Here is a 20,141-nt window from a genome sequence, read left to right as displayed (position 1 = left end):
ACCGCCTCTTAGGATCCTCTAAGAGTACTGACCAGGTCCAGGTGAAGCTGGCCTCTACTGAGGGCAGCTCTGGGTACCTTGGATGGCATCCTTCAGAGATGACTGCATTAGACCCCCAGGTGATGGGGCTACTGGACCAAACACCTGACACCTTACCCATCCCCACCCCAGGGCCCCTTGGTGATACAGCCTCCCAGACCTTAAACCACACCAGGAAGAGAAGATCCTGGGGCAAACACTGCCTTCTGTTGTTTCCAACCAGGGGGCTCAAAGGGTAACTTGAGTTTGTTTGTTTAAGTAAATCGATTCATTGTATTCTTAATAATTGTTCAGGGGAAAAAAGCGGTCACTATCACCTGTATTTAACAGACTACATGATAACTAACAATGCAATTCTGTTTTTCTTTTCTATTTCTATTTTTAAATGAAAATACATACATATATGTGTGTAGGTGTGTGTGTGTGTGTGTTAGATTTCTGGGTAGCTACTTAAATTTATTTTCCTGTGGCGGCAAGACCCGTAAATGTAAAAGGTGCCATTTTGCCATTTTTAAATGCACAGTCAGTGACATTACATTCATAGGGTCAGGCAGCCGTCACCACTACTCTTTCCTAAACATTTCCATCACTTCAAAGGGAAAATTTGAACGCCATAAATACATAGTCCTGGACTCAATCAAGCAGACAGAGGAATAAGAAGCAAGCTGTAAGGGGTGATCAAGGCAATACATTTATTATGAACACAAAACTCTGGGGGTTTTGAACAAAGTGATGAAGCTTGCAGCTCAGAGCAAAACCCAGAATTGGACCTTGGGGTCCGCATTCACCTGGACTACCGGCTTCTGAACTTACCCGTTCTTCTGAACTTGCCCCTGTTCTTTGGAAAGCTTTCTGTTCATTTGACCACACCATCTTGGAGAACTTTGCTCTTCCCCGCGTATGTAACTCCAGCGGCTCTTAACTTGCCCAGAGTTTGATGTTTTGTTTTGCTCTGAAATGCCTTTTTATCTCAGAGAATATGATACATAGAATACAGAGCAAGATTCAGTCCAGTGTTACAGCCACAGTGTTGCATCATCTCAGGTCTTAAAATCCACGGCTGTTTCTGCCTTCGGAGGAGAGCAGCGGGCTTCTGCCGGGTGAGTGAGGGCTTGCGGGTTTGGGGGAGCCAAGAGCTGGGGGACGCCCTAGTTCGAGTTGGGGCCAGCTCCTCTAAGCCTGTTGCTTTTGCCAACCTCATACGAGTCCACGTTTGCGAGTGCCCGGACGTCCAGCTGGCACTCACTGGAAACGGAGAAGCTGGAGTGGGGGTTTCCCCGTGGCCCCTGAGCTCCCTGCTTCCCCACACCCTTGGGGCTGGTGGCGTGGGGGGATCTCTGAGAAGGACTCTGCCGCCCTCCGTGGCTCTGTATCTGTGGCATCAGGAGGACATTACGGTGAATAACTGGGGGAAAGAAAGGTGTTCACGTCTCCCTTTGTAAACTGTCGATGCATCAGCCTTCAGAACCTTACTTTTAATGACGACATACTCTAACTGTGTAAGCACTAGGGCACCTCTCTTTGGGAGTTGTGTGCTCCCAGGGTGTGCAATGGGAGGCATTTGGTTTCAGTTACCCACTGGGGAAAAATGCTGTGAGTCAGAGAAAAGGGTATGTGTGTCTATGCGTGTGTGCAATTGTGTGCATGTGTCTGTGTGTGCACGTGTGTGTCTGTGCATGTGTGTGCACTTGTGTGTGTGGGTGTATGCATGTGTCTCTGTGCATCTGTGCACATGTGTACATCTGTGTGTCTGTGCGGGTGTGTGTGTGTGTGTACGTGTGTCTGTGTGCATGTGTGTCTGTGCATGCGTGTGCACGTGTGTCTCTCTGTGCACGTGTGCATGTGTGTGCCTTGCACGTGCAGGTGTGTGCACGTGTGTGTGGGTGTGTGCATGTCTGTGTGTGCGCTGTGTGTGTATGTGTGTGTGTGTTCCTGTGTGTGTGTGCATGCGTGCGTGCCCTCTGTGGGTGGGTGGCGGGCACTCTCGTGCAGTTACCACTGTCAGGGGTTGTGTTTTACCACACGGGGGCACGTCTGACCCAGCAGCTGGTGTTCAGGGCCAGCATGTCTGAAGCTCATCCATCGGGTGGTGGCTGATGCTCCCTGCAGCTGTGGTCCTTGCGTCCTCGCCGCTCCCAGGCTGGTTACCCCATTCCTTCCTCCCTCTAGGATGTAGTGGTGTGTTTGGACTGGGGTCTGAGACCGCTGGCATTTACTTGGGTGGAGCAGAGAGGAGGCTAGCAGAGAAGAAAAAGGAAGACGGAGGCAGTAGGGGACCCCGGCCATGCACCCCGGGCATGCAGTGAGACCCCCGGGCTTCGCCCAGCCCCCTTCCCTCCCATCCTGGCTGCCTGAACAGCTCTCCCACCTGAGGACCAAGAGACCAAATCCCTTTGAATGAGGCAGGGTCTAAATACAGACATTTTCTTTCACGCGTAGATATATACCTGATAGAGGAGCGGGATTTTTGGCCTCAGGGTGAAAGGTGAGTTACATGGAGAGGAAGGGGTGCCGCCCAGTCCTGCCCCAATCTGTGTAGACTCCTAGGTGCGCTGCCCAGCCGATCCCAGGAGAGCCCCGGAGCCCAGGGTCACCGCAGAAGGAAGGTCAGCCAGGCTGGGGGATCCAGAGGCCCTCCCCTCTGCATGCAAAAGCAATTTTGAGGACTTCCATTTCTACATCACCCCAACTCCTGTTTCTTCATTTTTAATTTAGAAAAAAAGATATAATAAGCAATTCAGCACTGAACTGGCTCACATTTTTCTGTGTAGGAGCAGAGAGAGCCTGCACGCTTTTAGGTTAAAGAAAAGGTATCATCTAAATTCTCAGTGATGGGCAAATGCAATCTTGAAAAGGAGGGTGTGGAAAACCAGCAACCCACTCTGATGGGGTCCAGGGACCCGAATTTTCCCTTTAATGTTTTCCCTTGATTTCCCTTAACTGTGAAGATAAGGAAGTAAAATAACCAAAGCAAACTGAAATCAGTTTGATAATACTTCAACTTTAGTTATATATTCTGGTTTCTCTTCTGTCTGCATTAAAACAATTGGGAAAATTCTACGCCTGTTAGAAACAAATTTGTCTGAGGTGATCGCTACCCTTGAATTGATACAAAACTCCTGAAAAACGTACAAGATCGTTTAGGCCTTCTGGGGTCTTTCCGGTTGGAAGACAAATAAGCAAAAACATTTTGTTTCACTGACTTTACATTTTGCTCGGAGTCCCTTTTTCTCTGTTTCCTTGAGTACATTTTCTGCTGAGATTCTGCAAACAGGCATCAGGATGACTCAGAATCCACTGAAGTGTATGAGCCTCACAGGTTCTGAGATTTAATTACATGCTGTGTGGCATTCATAAAGGGCACACGGTCTGTCCGCGCGTCAGATAGCCCCAGGCAGTGGTCCCTTTCTCTCTCAGTTTGCTCAGTGAGACGTCAGGCCCGCCCCTGGGCAAGTCGGGACTATGAACGCAAGCACCTTTATATACTTGGTGTGTGTGTGCTCAGTCCCTTCAGTTGTGTCTCTGTGACCCCGTGGACTGTAGCCTGCCAGGCTCCTCTGTCCATGGGAGTCTCCAGGCAGGAACACTGGAGTGGGTTGCCATTTCCTCCTCCAATCCCCTCCTCCAGGGGATCTTCCTGACCCAGGGATTGAACATGAGGCTCCTGCAGCTCCTGCATCTCAGGCGGATTCTTTACCGCTGAGCCAGCAGGCAAGCCCCATGTACTTGGTGTAGGAATGTGGAACCAAGGTTGGAGTTTGGTGATTCCAGGGAGCGTCTTAGTGTTCCAGTGGTTCCCACCGTAAGGGCTCAGTGGACGATGTGAAAGTGTAATGGGGGACGCCCACTACCCGCAGGTCCGAGGCTTGGTCCAGTGCTGGTGCTGGAGCTGGGTCCAGGGACGGGACTCAGAGACGTGCACACAGTTGGTCCTTGGCCGAACCCAAGATGTCGGCTGGTGGGAAGTGTTGAGCCCTGAACTGGAGAGCTCAGGCCTGGGGGTTTGTGGTTGCCTTCACGAAGAACCCAGACCCCAGAGGCAGACTCAGCCAAGATGGAAAAGGCCACTGACCACACTCCTCAGGGTCTGACCAAGGATACCCTGGGCTCCGGACAGCCCTCCATCCTAAAGACTGAATTGTTGTCAGCGGGTTCAGGACTAAACTTGCAAAGGAAGGTGACAGCCTCAAAGGTCCGAGGGACCTGCGGAGTGAGACAGCAGAAGGGAGTCTTCCTGACCGCTCTCACCGCGTGGTAACAGAGAAGCACTAGGCTCTGGGCTGAGTTGGGGAATTCCTCCCCCGCCTGCTGCTCTGAGTCTATGGGCCATTCCTTGCTTCCCTGCGCTCAGTGCTTAGAGAACCCAAGGTGCGGCCACTAGGAGGATCAGAGATGTCCGTGGACACATGGCCTCTAAGGATGTCAGCGGTGGCCTCGGTAACAATCCCTGATGTGACCGCCGGTAATGAAAGGGACGACGGCAGTTGGTGGAGAGAAATCTCGAGTCAGTCAAGTGCCTGGCAAACAAAATGCACAATATGAGCCCCTGTGGATGGAAGTGGGAGGCAGTCTCCAGGGGTTTTCAAAGTCTGAAAGGTGGGGAGAGGTCCAAGGGGTGGGAGGGATGACCGCTGCCCCTCCACAGGCTGTCCCTTTAGGTGACCTGCCCATCAAAGCCAGTGTGGACACCGGGAACTAGCAGTTGAGGTCTTTCTCATTCTACCTAACAACACGGATTGTCCAAGTGACCCATCTCATTCTGGAATTAGAGAGCAGAGACAGTAGTATACCCTTGCAAGTGAACTAGAAACCATTGAATTGAACACTTCAAGATGAAGAATGTCATGGTATATGAACCGTACTTCACTAAAAGAAGGTGAATTATCACAGGGCAGTTGAAAGTGATCTTAAAAAATATTAAATGGTATGAAGTTAAAAATGGAGTCTTTTGAGAGCTCCCTGGCAGTCCATCGATAGGACCTCAATGCCACTGCAGGGGCAGGAGTTGGATCTGAGTCGGGGAACTAAGATCCCACGTGCCCCAAGCTGCAACCAGCAAACAAAACAGAAATCTCTGGATTCTCCCGGTGACCTACATGCTCCTTGTTCTCGCCCCACAAAGGGAGACCATGGCACCACCTTCCAGAAAACTCTCCCTGATCATGGAGTCTACATGTGTACATATAAAGGGTCAAACTATACATAGTATCCTGCAGCTTGTTTCTTAAAAAAAAAAAAATGTAACAATAGATCTCTCCAGGTCAGTATATATAAAAATTTCTAAGTTTTTAATAGGCACATAGCATCCTGCTGTACTATCACGCAAAGTGAAAGTGAAGTGAAGTCGCTCAGTCGTGTCCGACTCTTCGCGACCCCATGGACTGTAGCCTATCAGGCTCCTCTGTCCATTGGATTTTCCAGGCAAGAGTGCTGGAGTGGATTGCCATTGCCTTCTCCAGGGGATCTTCCCAACCCAGGAATCGAACCTGGGTCTCCCGCATTGCAGGCGAACGCTTTACTGTCTGAGCCACCAGGAAGCCCATCATTTATGCAAGCGGCCCACTATCAGTGGGCATTTCAGTGTTTCTAAAACTTTGTCTTGTACCTACATCTCCACGCACCGACGAAAGTTGCAAGTGCCCGTGGATGGAAGCAGAATCGATGGACAAAGGGCAGGTGCACTTAAATTCCAGCGACTGCGCCACACTGCTTCCCACCACCCAGGGCCCCACCCCTCACGCTCTCTAGGTAGGATTCTTTGTCCTCCAGAGCAGCTTCAAGGACCACTTGACTGGGGAGCAGGGGAAGATGATGAAGGGCTTGGGAGGGAAAACAGCAGCTCCTGCAGCTTGAACTAGGGAGGCCCTATTTTTATTTGTACATAAACTGTGATTCTGATATAAGCATTTAAAAAATATTGATTGAAATTAAGAGCTGATTTACAATTTGTGTTGGCTTTTTTATTGAAATATAGTTGTGATATATGGGGGTTTTGATAAAAGGGTTTCGATAAAAGGGTTTCAATTTAAAAAGACGAGATAAAGAAAGGTGTGGAAACTATAAAGTAGGTAGTCCTACAGAGTCATGTTCCCTCCCGGTTCCAGAGTTATTTCACCTGCTGGGGCCCCTAGGCTTCCATGCCCTCGGTGATCCCGCCCCACTGACTAACCAACAGCGCGATGCAGACACCGTGCTGGGAGATGTCCCAGGTGTATCTGAAGACACTGAGGCTTCTGCCTTTACCCCTCCGATCACTCATTCGGGAAGGAGGCGGCAGTCTTGTGGATGGACGCACAGCCCTGTGAAGGCCTCCCACCAGGAGGCACCAGCTTGCCCACTGTGTAAGCCAGTGACCTGCTGACCGCAGTCCCAACCAGCACCTGATGAATCTCTGGAGCGGCTCTGAACCAGAACCACTGGCTTAGCCGGACCTGGATTCTGATCCACAGAAACCATGTGAGACAATAAATGTTTATGTGAAAAAGCGTGAGTCGCTCAGTCGTGTCCGACTCTTTGGGACCCCATGGACTGCAGCCCGCCAGGCTCCTCTGTCCATGGGGTTATCCAGGCAAGAATACTGGAGTGGGGTAGCCATTCCCTTCTCCAGGGGATCCTTCCCATCCAGGGATCAAAACCAGGTCTCCCACATTGCAGGCAGATTCTTTACCATCTGAGCCACTGGGGAAGCCCAATAAATGTTTATTGTCACTCAAAGCCTCTGGGTTTAGGGACATGTTGTTACACAGCAGTAGATAACTAATGCCCAGGTGGATTTAAACCTCACCTCTGCTCCTGTCCCCTTGGAAACTCTTAGTATTTCCTGCTAGCTCAGGACACACCATCCCTTCCACAAGGAGGCCGCAGTCAGATGAGTGTCCTGGAGATGACGAGTATCCATCCTGCTTAAGGACAGACACAGTGACCTGGCCACTGAACACTAAATCCAAATTTAAACTAAACATAGGCTATTCATTCAGTCACTGTGATCTTTGAAACAAGCAATTTTTTGTTTGTTTGTTTTGGTTGTGCCCTGTGGCTACAGGGATCTTAGTTCACCAACCAAGGATTGAACTTGGGCCTTCAGCAGTGAAAATGCAGAATTCTAACCATGGGACCACCAGGGAATTCCTCAAGACACCAATTTTTGTACAAGGACAGAAGGATTCAGTTAGAAGCCAGATTCGATGGGTCTAAGTCAGCAGGGCTGAAGCAGATTGAAGACTGTTCCCTTCAGGATGTTGGGAAGAAAAAGGAAGATTCTTCTCTGGTCAAGGCTTGGAGGTGGTGCTCGCTTTGTAAGAGAAAGAGGAACGAGGGCCTGGGATGAAATGAAAACCCTGATCTCTGGCAGATAACTGTTGGAGAGGGGGGTGAAAAAGAGCAGGAAGTCCAAGCGACGTTTTAATCATTTCCTGGAACCAATAGGCAGAAAACTCTGCCTCCTTTGCCTGGGACTGGAGATTCCAGAAACCTGAAAATGTGGGCGTTCAGGGGCCCCCACCCCCAGTCACGTGGCTCTGGATGTTGAGTTGAGGATGAACTAGGGAAACGGTGATGCCTCCAAGACGGCAGTGAGCCTGGTGCTGAGCTGTACGTGGAGCTCTGTCCATACGTGGGGATGGAACAAACGCTCCAGTGGGTCCCTTCAAGGTGGCAATAGCCAAAGCAAGAATGCAGGAAGGTCAAGGCTGGGGTTTTACGGGTGACCGCAAGAATCTCGCGGGAATCCAGGAGGTAAACCCAGTCCTGCAGGGCTTTGCGGCAGTGCTGCAATGCTTGCACCGGACAAAGGTGTCCTCAAGCAACAAGACGCAAAGGGACTAAAAATAACTGTGTGTGTGCCGTTGGGGCACGTTATGGACAATAAGATACAAGTCAAGATAGAAAAAACCCAACTGCCACTTCTGAAGACCCGGGAGCAAAAGCAGGGTCCTGCCTGTGCCCCCTGCACTCCGCACCAGCAAAGGATGGGCAAACCATCTAAGCCACCCCTCCAGCCAGCCCCCTGGACACACCCCTGCCCTTACCCCATGTAAGGAACCAGCTCGCCCCCCTCAGGAGCGAGTGAGGGGACTGTTACCTACTCTTGCTCCCTCTGGCTGCAGCCGTGGCCCCAGTAAAGCCTGCCTGAATTTCTTGTCTGTCCTCTAATCAATTTCTATTGATTGAAGAGGACAAGAGCCCTGGTGGGGATGACGAATGGGGGCAGGAGCGGGCTGAGGCCTGAGGGTGACTTAGCAAAGGTAAGGGGGCTGAGAGGGAAAGGCCAGGTCTGGTGCCCAAGGAGCTCTGCAATGGGAGGCCAGGGTCCGGAGGTGGGGGAGGACCGGGGCCCAGGGCCTCAGCCCACCAGTGACTTTCCTTAATCAAGAGCCAACGCCTTTTGTTCCCATCTGGAAGGTCCTCCAGCCCCCAGGAGGCCCCGGCTTGTTCACGACAGTGGCGGCTTTGTGCTTCTCTCTGAAATAAAACTTTTATCTTAAAAAAGAAAATATGTCCAATGCAGACTGTTATAATCACAGTATTCAGATTTCCCCCACTCTGGCGGGGAGGGAGAGGGGGCTGTGGGTTCACTGGGGCACAGGAGAAAAGTTCGTTCCCAGTGCTTTTTCCCTTCTGAATTTCTGTTCTAACGTATTGAAGATACACAGGAAATTTAATCTCAAAACTTGGCTTTTTTTTTTTTTTTCCTCCCAGCTAACCCCTTCAGTGTTGGGAAAGACCTGGCCATGTAGCCAGGGAAACTAAAGTTTTGGATTGGGTTCCCAAGGGTTTGGGCAGCGTGACAAAGGGTGCAGGAATCCCGAGCCCCCAGGTGTGGCCCGCGTGGGTGAAGATGCTTCCGTGTGTCCCCCACTCATTGGGGAGGAGCCTGCGCGCCGGCGGGGAGGAGCCTGACTCACAGGCCCTTTGTGTTCTCCCAGGGCCCTGCGCAGACTCTCCCGAGGCCCCGGGCTCCCTCGGCAGGTCCCGTCAGGCCACCTTGACCCGACTTGCACTAGAGCCTGGCAGCAGCCCGAGCCTCGCAGGCCTCGGCTGGGATGGCCGTGCAGACGGTGTGCGCGCGGCTCCGCGCTCACCTGGTGCGGGGCGGGAAGCCGGCCCCGAGGGCCACGTGACGCCGTGCCAAAGTGACTCTGCTCGGTGGCGGGGGGCGGGAAGGGGGGGGGTGACCGGTACCAGAAATAAAGGCGGAGACTCCTCTAAGGACGAGGCCGCCCGCGCTGCGGGTGCAAACGCAAAAGCCTGCAAGGTCCCGGGCGCGGAAGGCAGGCTGCTCGGCGCGACCCCGGAATGAGGTCACCGCGGGGAGTGGCCGGGGGGCGGGCGGCGCGGGCAGGAGGACCTGCCCCCCGGGACGCCGCAGGCCTCGGCGGCCGTGCCCACGCGGGCCTGGGGTCCCTGCCTCGCAGCCTCCCGGGCGGCCGCGCTGCGCTGCGGGGAAGCCCGTCGGTGACCTGGGGACAGATGCCCCCGACCGCGCGGCCCGTGGGAACCATCTTGGGAAAGACACTAGGTCACCCCCGCCCGTCCCCTCCCGGGGGCCCGGGCTGCCCAGGGTCAGCCCCCCGGGCCGCGGGCGGGCTTGGACTGCGGTTGCGGAGGGCGCGGGGTGGAGACCCGCCCCCCTCGACCCCGGGCGCCGCCCCCACTTCCCGGCTCCCGGCCGCGAGCCTTTGTTTCGACAGGGCCCGCGGCGTCCCCTGCTGGCGGGTCTGGGCCGCGCCTCCTTGACCTGCTCCGGATCCTGCTCCGGTTTCTTGGGAGGCCGCGGCCACGCGGACGGAGGTGGTTCCGCCTCCATCCGGATGCTACAAGCGAGTGCCCACAGCCCCGCAGGGCCCGCAGGCCTCGCGGATCGACCGCAGGGCGCACAGACGGGGCGGGGTGGGTGGGCTGGGAGAACCCTGCTTAAACCCCCGCTCCTTTTCTGGAGGACAGAGGCCTGTGCTTGGGCCCACAAAGGCTTTCTAGAAAACGGACTCATATAACCTTTGCAAAGATGGGATCCAAGCTGCGCAGTCCTGGCCACTTGAAAACCTTTTAAGTAACTATACCAAAGAGCTTTGGCCTGGATTAAATGCAAAATGCCACTGCCTCACTTTTAAAAGCAAGCACAAGGGCTAAGAGCAACCCCAGACTGTTTGTAAACCGTGGGAAACAGGCACTCCGAGAGCCCTCCCTCCCCCCCCCCCTCCCTCCCCCTCCCCCTCCCCCTCTCCCTCTCCCCTCCCCCTTCACGCCCCCATTTTGTGCAAACGCAGTTTTCCCGGAGCTTCTGGAACCCCAAATCCTGGGAACTCGCTTGTTCTGGGCGGCCACGGGGAAGGCTGGGCTCACAGAAGGGATTTTTTAAATCTCTGAAGGATTGGTCAGTGCGTGTCGTGGAAAAGCCGACTCCCTCCTAGCTCAGGGTTGCCCTAAGAGGTGGGCCGGGGGCTCGACCGCGGGTCCCCAGGCGGCGGCCCCTCCTCCCCTAAGCCCTCCTCTGCTGCCGGTGCCGCAGCCCGCACGCCACGGGTGCTCCACCATGAAACAGGATTCCGCCTGGAGAGGTGGACTGCCATGCACCTGGCTTTCTAGAAGCAGCAAATGAAAGTCTCTTAGGGGAAAAAAAAAAAAAAAAAGGTAAAGTCGTGAGGGAGAGGCAGAGAGCAGAATCCGCGTCTCCTAGAGACTTCTTCAAAAACTAACCTTCTGGGACTTGCTGCAGTAGCCAGCAAGTAGAGATTTCCAGGCTGAAGAAAACGTCCTTCCAAATGTAGCTCGTCCACCGAGAGAGAGGCATCGCAAGGTCCCCGGTTTTAGTGGCAAAGGGCATTATGATTTATTTGTTCCAGTTTGAAAATGGTGTGCCTTTCCATTAGGACTCGTGGATATAAACACCTATTCCCACGTGAATTGAATTAGTCCACACCCCACCCCCCCACCCCGCATGCTTCAGGGAACAATGGAGGGAGCTTGCTGACAAATTATGCCTGCATTTAATGCTCTGATTATCTGGTGAGTTAAACACAGTGGTATTAAAAGCCTGGACCTGCCTCATATTTAATCTGCACTTGTTACTCTGCTTTCTCCTCCTTTTCTGTTTCTTCCCCAAAGATTAAAAGAAAAAAAATTCTGACTTGGGTCGCATGTGTCCTGAGACTGAAACAGGGCATGGCCAGGCGGAACACAGGATGGGTGGGTGGCAGAAGCTTGTCACTGGATATCATCGTTGGTGACTTTTTCCCCTTAGTAAAAGTATTCTGAGGAGTGACTATGAGTTAGCTGGGGCTTCCTCCTGCCCTGGCCCAAGCCGGAAAAGCCCCCAGGCAGCTGGGCAGCTCAGGGAACTTCCCTGCTCTCAGCCAGGCTTCCGTTCGCTAGAATGAAAGGGAATTATGCCAGACGTGGACGAGTCATGTTTAATTCAAGTGAAATTCATTCACTCATTTGTTCTATAAATATTTATTGAGGGCCTGTTTTGCGGCCCCTCCTGAGAAGCCAGGCTTCCTTGGGCGGTGGAGACCCCCACGTGGCTGCCCTGGGTGCTCAGCCTGGCTCCAGGGTGTTTCTATACAAACCTGCTCCCAGAGTTCTAGGGTGCTATGTTGGTTTTGGTTTTGAAAATCAGACTCTGCTTGTTTAATCTAAATTCGAACGCTAAACCTAATCTATCTAAAATATGTTGGTGGCGTTTAACAATAATGATCAATACAGCATATTGTTTGGACGGAAGGACTAGAAGATGTGAGTGGCCGCTTTCCTTTCGGGGCCTACAGTTTACAAGTAAACCCTGTCCCCGGCTCATTAGTGAGCAAGGTTCCCTCCCCTCCCCCCTCTGTGCCCTGATTCCTATAATGTAAACAGCTGCTAATAGCTCCTATTTCTCTTTGTTCAAACAAACAATAGCCTTTATAACTAAGAAGAAAATTAGTATTAGGTGGAAGCCTCGTTTTCTGGTTCTTAAAGCGCTCCCCTTTTTTTTCCCAGAAGAATGAAATCTAGCAGTTATAAGAAAAATTCGCATTTAAAGTTTGGAAAGTGACAAGAAAAAGGTCCATCCTTAATGATGCATAGACACACTTATGATTGCATTTTAAATATTTTTCTTTTCTTTAATTTCCTAACTGAAAAGTTGTAATTTGGGGAACGAGGGTGGTCAAAGGTTTGGGGGAGTCGCGGCCTCTCCTGAATTTGGGGCAGTCTTGCCCTTTTTGTTCAAGCCCAGGCAAAGGCCCGATATCAAGGGGGCTGGGTTTCTTTGCCAAATTAGGGGATTACACTTATTAATGTCTAAGGAGTGCTTGGAAATGAAAGATGAGCTAAAATATGCTCGAATCCCTTGATTCCTTTCCAACATAAAAGAAATCTCTTCCTGCTTGACCTCAGGGCTTAAAAACAGCACGGTGTGATTTGAAATTTAAGTCCCTGGGAAATGTAGGAGGACTCTGTAAACATCTTATGTTTTTCTATGAAATAGATTCAGTGGGGGGCTAAGTTTCCAGAATAATCCACTTAGTACATGTCTGCGGGAAAACCTTAACCTGTGTGTTGCTGCATTTTTATATACATTTTACTCTTTGTGTTTTTAACTATTATTATTCTGGAAGGTCTTGGAACAAGACCAACAACCTGATCCTTTGTGAATAAGTGCTTTCAGAGTGGAAAAATCTTTACACTTTATTATCACACATTATCTTTGATATAACCTTTCTTCAGGTTTGTGGTAGAATCTGATGTCCTCATTTTGCATTCTAACATACCCATAGAAGGAGCTTCCCGCATGGCTCAGTGGTAAAAAAATCTGCCTACGATGCAGGAGACCCAGGAGATTTGGGTTCATTCCCTGGGTCAGGGAAGATGCCCTGGAGAAGGAAATGGCAACCTGCTGCAGTATTCTTGCCTGGAGAATCCCACGGACAGAGGAGTCGTGGGCTACAATCCATCGGGTTTCAAGAGTCGGACAGGACTTAGCAACTAAACAATAATAACAACAACAGAGCCACAGAGAAAAATTACACTTTCCTTTTAGTTGATTTGAAGATGGGAAGGCGTCATTGAGTTCAGTATTTAAGGGGATAAGAGAAAAAGTGTTCAAGAGTCTCAGGATTGTCCTGAATCCACATTTGGTGATAAATATTAATAGGTAAAGGCAGTGTGCTGGGCCCTAGCTGGTCGGGCCTCCTTTCTTCCTGTCCAAGCTGAATCACAAGTGCCCTGAGGCTGCAGCTTCCCCTCCTAGTGAATGAGCAGAGAATCACCAGGGATGGTGTTTAAAAGTGAGGGTCCTCTGTGCTCCACCCTGAACGCTTGTCTTCAGTAGGTCTGGGTAGGGGTCTTGGAAACTGTACTTCTGGCTAACATGGGGCTGATTCTGATGCAGAAAAAGTTCAAGACACTTGCCATGCTAGCTAGTGGAACCATCAAATTAGGTCACTTTACAAATAAGAAACGAAAGTGATTTAGACTCTGTTTTGAAAACCTGGCATTACCCCCACTTGAGTGTCACAAACTTCACTTTGGGAAATGTCTTCACAATCCATTCAGGAATTCAGCCGACTTTGGAAGCTGTGCTGTTTGCCTGACTGTGCCAAGCCGGAGAAGTCTGGATGAGCTTCAGCCATCCATCCCCAGCCGCCCCCCTTTAACTGTCAACTTAAATACATCCACGAGACTGCGTCCATAGGGCTGGAGACGCATCTACTCACGGGGCGGTTCTGCACACTCCAACCACCATGTGACTTACCCTCCTTTCCACATTCCGCACACAAGTGGTTCTTTCCGGTTTGTAGCCAAAGCTGTTAACTGTGGGCTCAGCCTTCACCTCCTGGTGACAGAAAGCCTGTACCAAGCCTGTGGTCCCGTCCCTGAATGCCACCTCTTCTGATACCAGATGGTGCCACTTGTTTAGAGCCTCCTGTGAGTTAGACTTTCACACATGTGGAGTGACTGTGTCATTTATTGTTCAAACGGAGACACTTTTGAGAGTAAACAGGACAATGTTAAAGGGATGTCAGGGCAGCGGGGACCATCTGGGGCAAACCAGGATGTACTCTCTCCTGAGCTAGACTCGCAACTGCCATGGGAGTGAGGATTGTGAGGTCATGAAGCCAGGGAGGGGCCAAGACCCTTAGTCCAGATCTGGGAGACACTGAACTGGGTTGAATAGTGTCCCCACAAATTCCTGTCCATCCAGAACTTCAAAATGTAATCTATATCAGAAATATGTCTTTGAAGATGTCACTAGGTAAGATCAGGTCATCCTGGTTTAGCATGGGCCCTGTTTACAGTGACCAGTATCCTTATAAGAAGGTCCAATACTTTGGCCACCTGATGCTAAGAGCCAACTCACTGGAAGAGACCCTGATGCTGGGAAGGAGTGAAGGCAGGAGGAGAAGGGAGCAGCAGAGGATGAGATGGTTGGATGGCATCACCAACTCGATAGACATGAGTTTGAGCAAACTCTGGGAGATACTGGGGGACAGAGGAGCCTGCTGTGCTGCAATCCATGGGGGCGCAAAGGGTCGGACACGTCTTAGTGACTGAACAGCAACATCCTATGAGAAGAGAGGAGGGGACCCGGAGGCCAGGGAGGGGCCCGTGTGCTGATGACGGGGGCTCAGATGGGGCCATGGGTCCGCAAGCCAGGGAGCTCCAAGGATCTGCCCGGCACAGGTTCTCCCTCCGGCAAGGCAGAACTGGCTCTGCCGACACCTGCGTCCTGGCCTCCTGGCCTCCAGGCCTCCAGGCCTGTGAGAGCATACATCTTGGTGCTTTGACATCACCAGCGTGGTATCGCCCAGGCTGTGAACCAGCTCCAGGAAACTGGTCCAGACCCTGAAGCCCAGTGACCAGGTCGACCACAATCAGTGCTCAGGACTTCCTGGAAACCTGCGTTTACGCCCGATTATTCACTTACTTTTTATGTGAACTGTAGTGAATGACTTACTCTTGAAGACTCACTTTTCCCATTTGTACTGTGGGAATGAGGATAATTGTACCTGCCTCATAGGCTGTAGTATTGTTATTCTCTTTTTCCTTGGACACGTTTATTTTATGTGGGACTTTCCCAGAAATAAAAGATACAGTCTCTTATGGGAAACCACGCCTTAAAAAGAACCACAGGTTAAAGTGTTGAACAAAGCATGATCTTTGCTTTTAGGGAGATTTCAGACAAGGAAACAACTATCCCAATTTGGATGTGAGCTTTCCCGGTGGCTCAGTGGGTAAAGAATCCTCCTGCCAATGTAAGAGACACAGTATACTCCTGGGTTGGGAAGATCCCCTGGAGGAGGGCATGGCAACCCACTCCAGTATTCTTGCCTGGAGAATCCCATGGACAGAGGAGCCTGGAGGGCTGTAGTCTATGAGGTCTTAGTGAAAACCCATCACCTGATGCAGAGTCCTAGTTCCTGATACCAAAGTCGAAAGGAAAAGTGACCTTGTTTTCCTTCTCCCAGATGGCAAGAGGTCAGGCCTGACCCACGGCAGGACCTGCTGGATGCTCCCACGCGGAATCCCATTGACTCACTGATGGGAAGTGGTGCTTAGAATCTGTTCCCAGTTGCTGTATTGTTGTCTGCCCTATTGTTGGCCAGACTTTTCATGCAAAGAGAGAGCCTGCTGCTTCCTGTGCCTTGACCCTCCAGAATTCTGGATTCCTGGCAGCTTCTGAGTCCTCAGGCAGGCCTGTGGCCCTCCCTATATTTAATCCCCCAGTAGTGAACTTCTTGTACTTTAGATAGCTGGAAAGAATCATCCCAGTTGTGATCAGAATACTGACTAGCAGATGGGTTTGCACTGGAGGCTGAGGAGGCCCCAGGAGGAAAGCACCAGGAGAAGGGGGTCGGATCGTGAGAGAAGGCTGCCCAGCAAAGGTAGGCTTGCTTCCTGGAAGTGAGCCGGCTACTCCGCTTCTTAGTGTTGCTGGCAAAGATGGGGCTTGAGATGTTTCCCCGCCTCCTCCTCCTTTTTCTGGACAGGAAAGTAGGGTTTATTGCTGGGCTTGAGTTAGGAGGGGACAGTGACCAGGCTTTCATGAGTGCAGGCCCCATTTGTCCAGAAGGCTTTAGGGACCTATTTGATTCCACAGCCCCTGGGATGGCTTCTCTGCCACCATGTTTTCACATTCATCTGCGTGAAACTTGGTGGATCCCCACTTGGAGACGGGGATCTTCTGGAGGCCAGGGAACTTGAACTTGGCCCCAGAGAGGGCTTCAGTCACATGCCGCTTGTTCTGTAGCTTGGTGTGAATGGACATTATGACTTGGCCGATGTGGACTCTGGCCATTGTGCCCCTGGGCTTTCCAAAGGCACCACACACACCTGTCTGGAGCCTAGACTGGGGCCAGCATGCCAGTCATGAAGGTCCACTGGGAAGAGTTGTCTCCAAGGTCCCTTAGGGCAACCTGTATGGGTAACAAGCTGCAGACACTACCAAGAAGGCTGTTGTCTGTAGCCATTGCACACTGGGTCCCCATGGGTAAAGAGCACAGTCAGCTTAACTGGCTGCCAACAGCCTTCTTATTTTTAAAGATTCACAGTCACCATCACCCCTGCCATCTTGGTTTCTTCTTTACTGTCTACCACTGCCCCAGATGCCTACTGAAAGCCTCGCACAGACAAAAGCCACAAGGTGTTCACAGGAGGATTAGCACCTAATGGGTGCCTGCCCCCAAAATGCTGGAAGAACTAAAAGACTGTTGTATTGAAAGGGGCACCTTTGGAGAAAAAGCCAAGCAAGCACCTGCCATTGCTTATTGGGCTACGGTTAGATCACATCAGATTCTGCGCATAAACCTTTGTTGATGAATCTAGTTGGGAATTCCGCCTGCTCACCAGGGCATTAAAATATACCATCCCACAGAGATGGTTCCTCCATAGCAGGTGGCTGAGATTGTAGATTATAAATTTAACATTTACACCCAGATCAGTTGCCTCCTAAGCCAGTGCTGTTTGTGTTAGAACCATTGCCAGACTCCACCTGGTTCTCCCTCTCATAGTGACGTTATCAGAGGGCAGAGCAGAGGCTGGGGATGGGGTGGGCTGGCCCATTATTTGGAGTCACTGGATACACTCAGTGTTTTATGACCTTAAATAAGTTTCTTTATGTACCTCTGCCTCTTAAAGAGATGGGAATACCAGACCACCTTACCTGCCTCCTGAGAAATCTGTATTCAGGTCAAGAAGCAACAGTTAGAACCAGACATGGAACAATGGACTGGTTCCAAATTGGGAAAGGAGTACATCAAGGCTGTATATTGTCACCTTGCTTATTTAACTTATATGCAGAGTACATCATGCGAACTGCGAGGGTGGATCAAGTGCAAGCTGGGATCAAGATTGCCTGGGAGAAATACCAATAATCTCAGATATTAATCACAGATGACACCACCCTTATGGCAGAAAGTGAAGAGGAACTGAAGAATCTCTTGATGAAAGTGAAAGAGGAGAGTGAAAAAGCTGGCTTAAAGCTCAACAGTCAAAAAACGAAGGTCACGGCATCCGGTCCCATCACTTCATGACAAGTAGATGGGGAGACAATGGAAACAGTGACAGAGTATTTTTTGGGCTCCAAAATCACTGCAGATGGTGACGGCAGCCATGACATTAAAAGACGCTTGCTCCTTGGAAGAAAAGCTATGACCAACCTAGATAGCATATTAAAAAGCAGAGACATTGCTTTGCTGAAAAAGCTCTGTCTAGTCAAAGCTATGGTTTTTCCAGTAGTCGTGTATGGATGTGAGAGCCGGACCATAAAGAAAGTTGAGCGCCAAAGAATTGATGCTTTTGAACTGTGGTGTTGGAGAAGACTCTTGAGAGTCCCTTGGACTTTAAGGAGATCAAACCAGTCCATCCTAAAGGAAACCAGTCTTGAATATTCACTGGAAGGACAGATGCTGAAGCTGAAACTCCAATATTTTGGCCACCTGATTCAAAGAACTGACTCATTGGAAAAGACCTTGATGCTGGGAAAGACTGAAGGCAGGAGGAGAAGGGGACAACAGAGGATGAGATGGTTGGATGGCATCAACAACTCGATGGACATGAGTTTGAGCAAACTCCCAGAGATGGTGAAGGACAGGGAAGCCTGGCGTGCTGCAGTCTGTGGGGTTGCAAAGAGTCGGACACGACTGAGCGACTGAACTGAACTGAACTGAACTGCCTCAGTTCCACCTCAGACAGGAAGGGAAACTGTACAGTAGCTCTCTAATATGATCTTGTTGTATTCCAGAAAAATCATATAAAGGAAGAAAGTCAGTAAAGATTCTCTATTTTGCATGACTTTGCCAATATCTTCTGTTGAAAAATTTATAAATCATTATCATTCTGGTTCACGGTTGCATTTTTTTTTAAGACAGAAACTCATATATTTGTGAATTCAGTCACTTAGTTATTCTCATTATTACTGAATGGTAATCATGGGGGTTGGGAATCATTTATAATTCCCTTGTGAAGAGCATATTCTGTGAGCCAAGCGAGTCGTCTCCTGTGAGGATGGGAGGCAAGCGCTGGGACAGCCCAGACTGGACAAAGGGAAAATCAAGGATTGCAGGTAGAGAAAGAAAGCAAGTCGATGGCCAGTACTGTGGTTCATAAACCCAAAGGAGATATCAAAAGCATACGAGATACAAAGAATAATCTTATGAACATCTCAGTCCAACCACCTAGCTTAAGGGTTAGAATTAGACCACTATTGTTGAAGGTCGTAGTTGATTTGTTCATACATGTGCGTGTTCCTTATTCACGGAATTTTGTGATTCTTATTCACTTAGTTTTCTTTGTAATTCTTACACATAGCGATGCGCCCTCAAGCCTTATATTGCTTAGTCTTGCCTAGTTTGAAGTCTCCGTAAGTAGTGCAACATTGGAAGCACCTTGTCCTTTGTTGCCTGTCTGTTTGGGATGCTGTCTGCGGGTTGTCGATGCACATCACTCTTACTCATTTCGGGTTGTTGATGCACATAACTCTTACTCATTGCCACTGTGATATAGAACTCTATGGGCTTCCCAGGTAGCACTGGTAGTGAAGGATCTGCCTGTCAGTGCAGAAGACACGAGAGACACAGGTTCGATCCCTGCATTGGGAACATGTCTTGGAGAAGGGCATGGCAAGCCACCCCAGTATTCTTGCCTGGAGAGTCCCACGGGCAGAGGAGCCTGGTGGGCTACAGTCCATGGAGTTGCCAAGAGTCAGACATGACTGAAGCAACTTAGTACACACAGGCACATAGAATTCTGTTGCATGAATACGTGGTAATTTGTTTACCAATAGGAAGTTTCATTTTTTTTCTCTTTTTTATTGTTAACACTATTATGGTATTTTAATATTATCTATACATACATAATTATTCCTAACTTGTAAACATCCTCTGAACATAGGCTCTGGTGCATACAAGGCTGCACTGTGAATCAGTCAGTTTTCTCCATCGTTTCTTTGGAGACCAGAGGCCTAACAGCCGAGGTGGTTGGCAACGTCCTCCTTTAGCCTCACTGTACCTCCCTTTAAAATCAGTCACCTAGTCATCAAACAATGTTTCCTCTCAACGGTGCCCCCAACTAGATGTCAAAACCTCAATGCTATCAAACGGTGTCTTTTGACATCAAAACATCAATTTATGTCAATTGTAATTTAACCTAAAGCTGAGCTTCCATTATTAGAATGATAATGTCCTTTGTCATATGTCGTTCCTTTCACTTTCCCTGATTTTAGTTATTGAAACAACACCTGCTTCCTGTGCGTTGAGAGATGGTGCTGATGCTAATGGGGGTCTGTTACCAGAGCACCCTGTGAAGACGGTGTCAGAGCCCACGGTGATGAGCAGAGAGTTCCATAAATGGGTATTGAGAATAATCAAGACATCCATGGCGCCAAGCCGGCCACAGAAACACCATAGCAACGGATGAACCGTAACTGCGGCATTTCGGGCTATTTCCTCAGCTACACTCTCACAGAATCGATGTCCACGCCGTGTCCTCAGGAGGAGCCCAGGTCAGGTCTGGCCACCCCCATCCACGACGGCTCGGCTCCTGGGCCTGGAAAAAGTGGGGTGTGCTCCCCTTCCCAGCCCTTCTGCTTCCTGCCCACTTATGCCTGAAGTGGTCATGGCAGCAAC

At 50.3% G+C, this 20,141-nt stretch overlaps 1 protein-coding gene and 1 non-coding gene across 3 annotated transcripts; both read right to left on the bottom strand.

Annotated features, from left to right (window-relative positions):
• Window positions 1–707: 707 nt before the first annotated feature.
• LOC114110461 (collagen alpha-1(I) chain-like) lies at window positions 708–10,920 on the bottom strand. 2 transcript variants are annotated; one of them, XR_003586716.3, is made up of 3 exons: window positions 10,735–10,920; window positions 6,824–8,499; window positions 708–4,556 (listed from the first exon to the last, which is right to left on the bottom strand). XR_003586716.3 is itself a non-coding variant. In XM_042239248.2 (2 exons), exon 1 carries the CDS (start codon window positions 10,025–10,027, stop codon window positions 9,116–9,118), a length of 912 nt encoding a protein of 303 aa, XP_042095182.1. In that variant the 5' UTR covers window positions 10,028–10,212; the 3' UTR covers window positions 708–4,556; window positions 6,824–9,115. The 2 variants fall into 2 exon arrangements, 1 of the variants encoding a protein (XP_042095182.1); XM_042239248.2 differs by lacking the exon at window positions 10,735–10,920 and having other exon boundaries at window positions 6,824–10,212.
• Window positions 10,921–16,405: 5,485 nt separating this feature from the next.
• On the bottom strand, window positions 16,406–16,539 carry LOC114110522 (small nucleolar RNA SNORA70). Its single transcript, XR_003586773.2, has one exon. It is a non-coding gene; the product is annotated as a small nucleolar RNA SNORA70 (small nucleolar RNA).
• Between the last annotated feature and the right edge of the window lie 3,602 nt (window positions 16,540–20,141).

This window comes from Ovis aries, chromosome 23 (genome assembly GCF_016772045.2).
Source record: "Ovis aries strain OAR_USU_Benz2616 breed Rambouillet chromosome 23, ARS-UI_Ramb_v3.0, whole genome shotgun sequence".
In the NCBI taxonomy this organism is placed as follows: Eukaryota; Metazoa; Chordata; class Mammalia; order Artiodactyla; family Bovidae; genus Ovis; species Ovis aries.
The sequence above is the reverse complement of the archived record's forward strand: the minus strand, read 5'-3'. Positions and strand labels throughout refer to the sequence as shown.

Coding starts and splice junctions, on each gene's coding strand:
- LOC114110461 (XM_042239248.2), bottom strand. CDS start 10,027: ATGAGTCCGTTTTCTAGAAAGCCTTTGTGGGCCCAAGCACAGGCCTCT.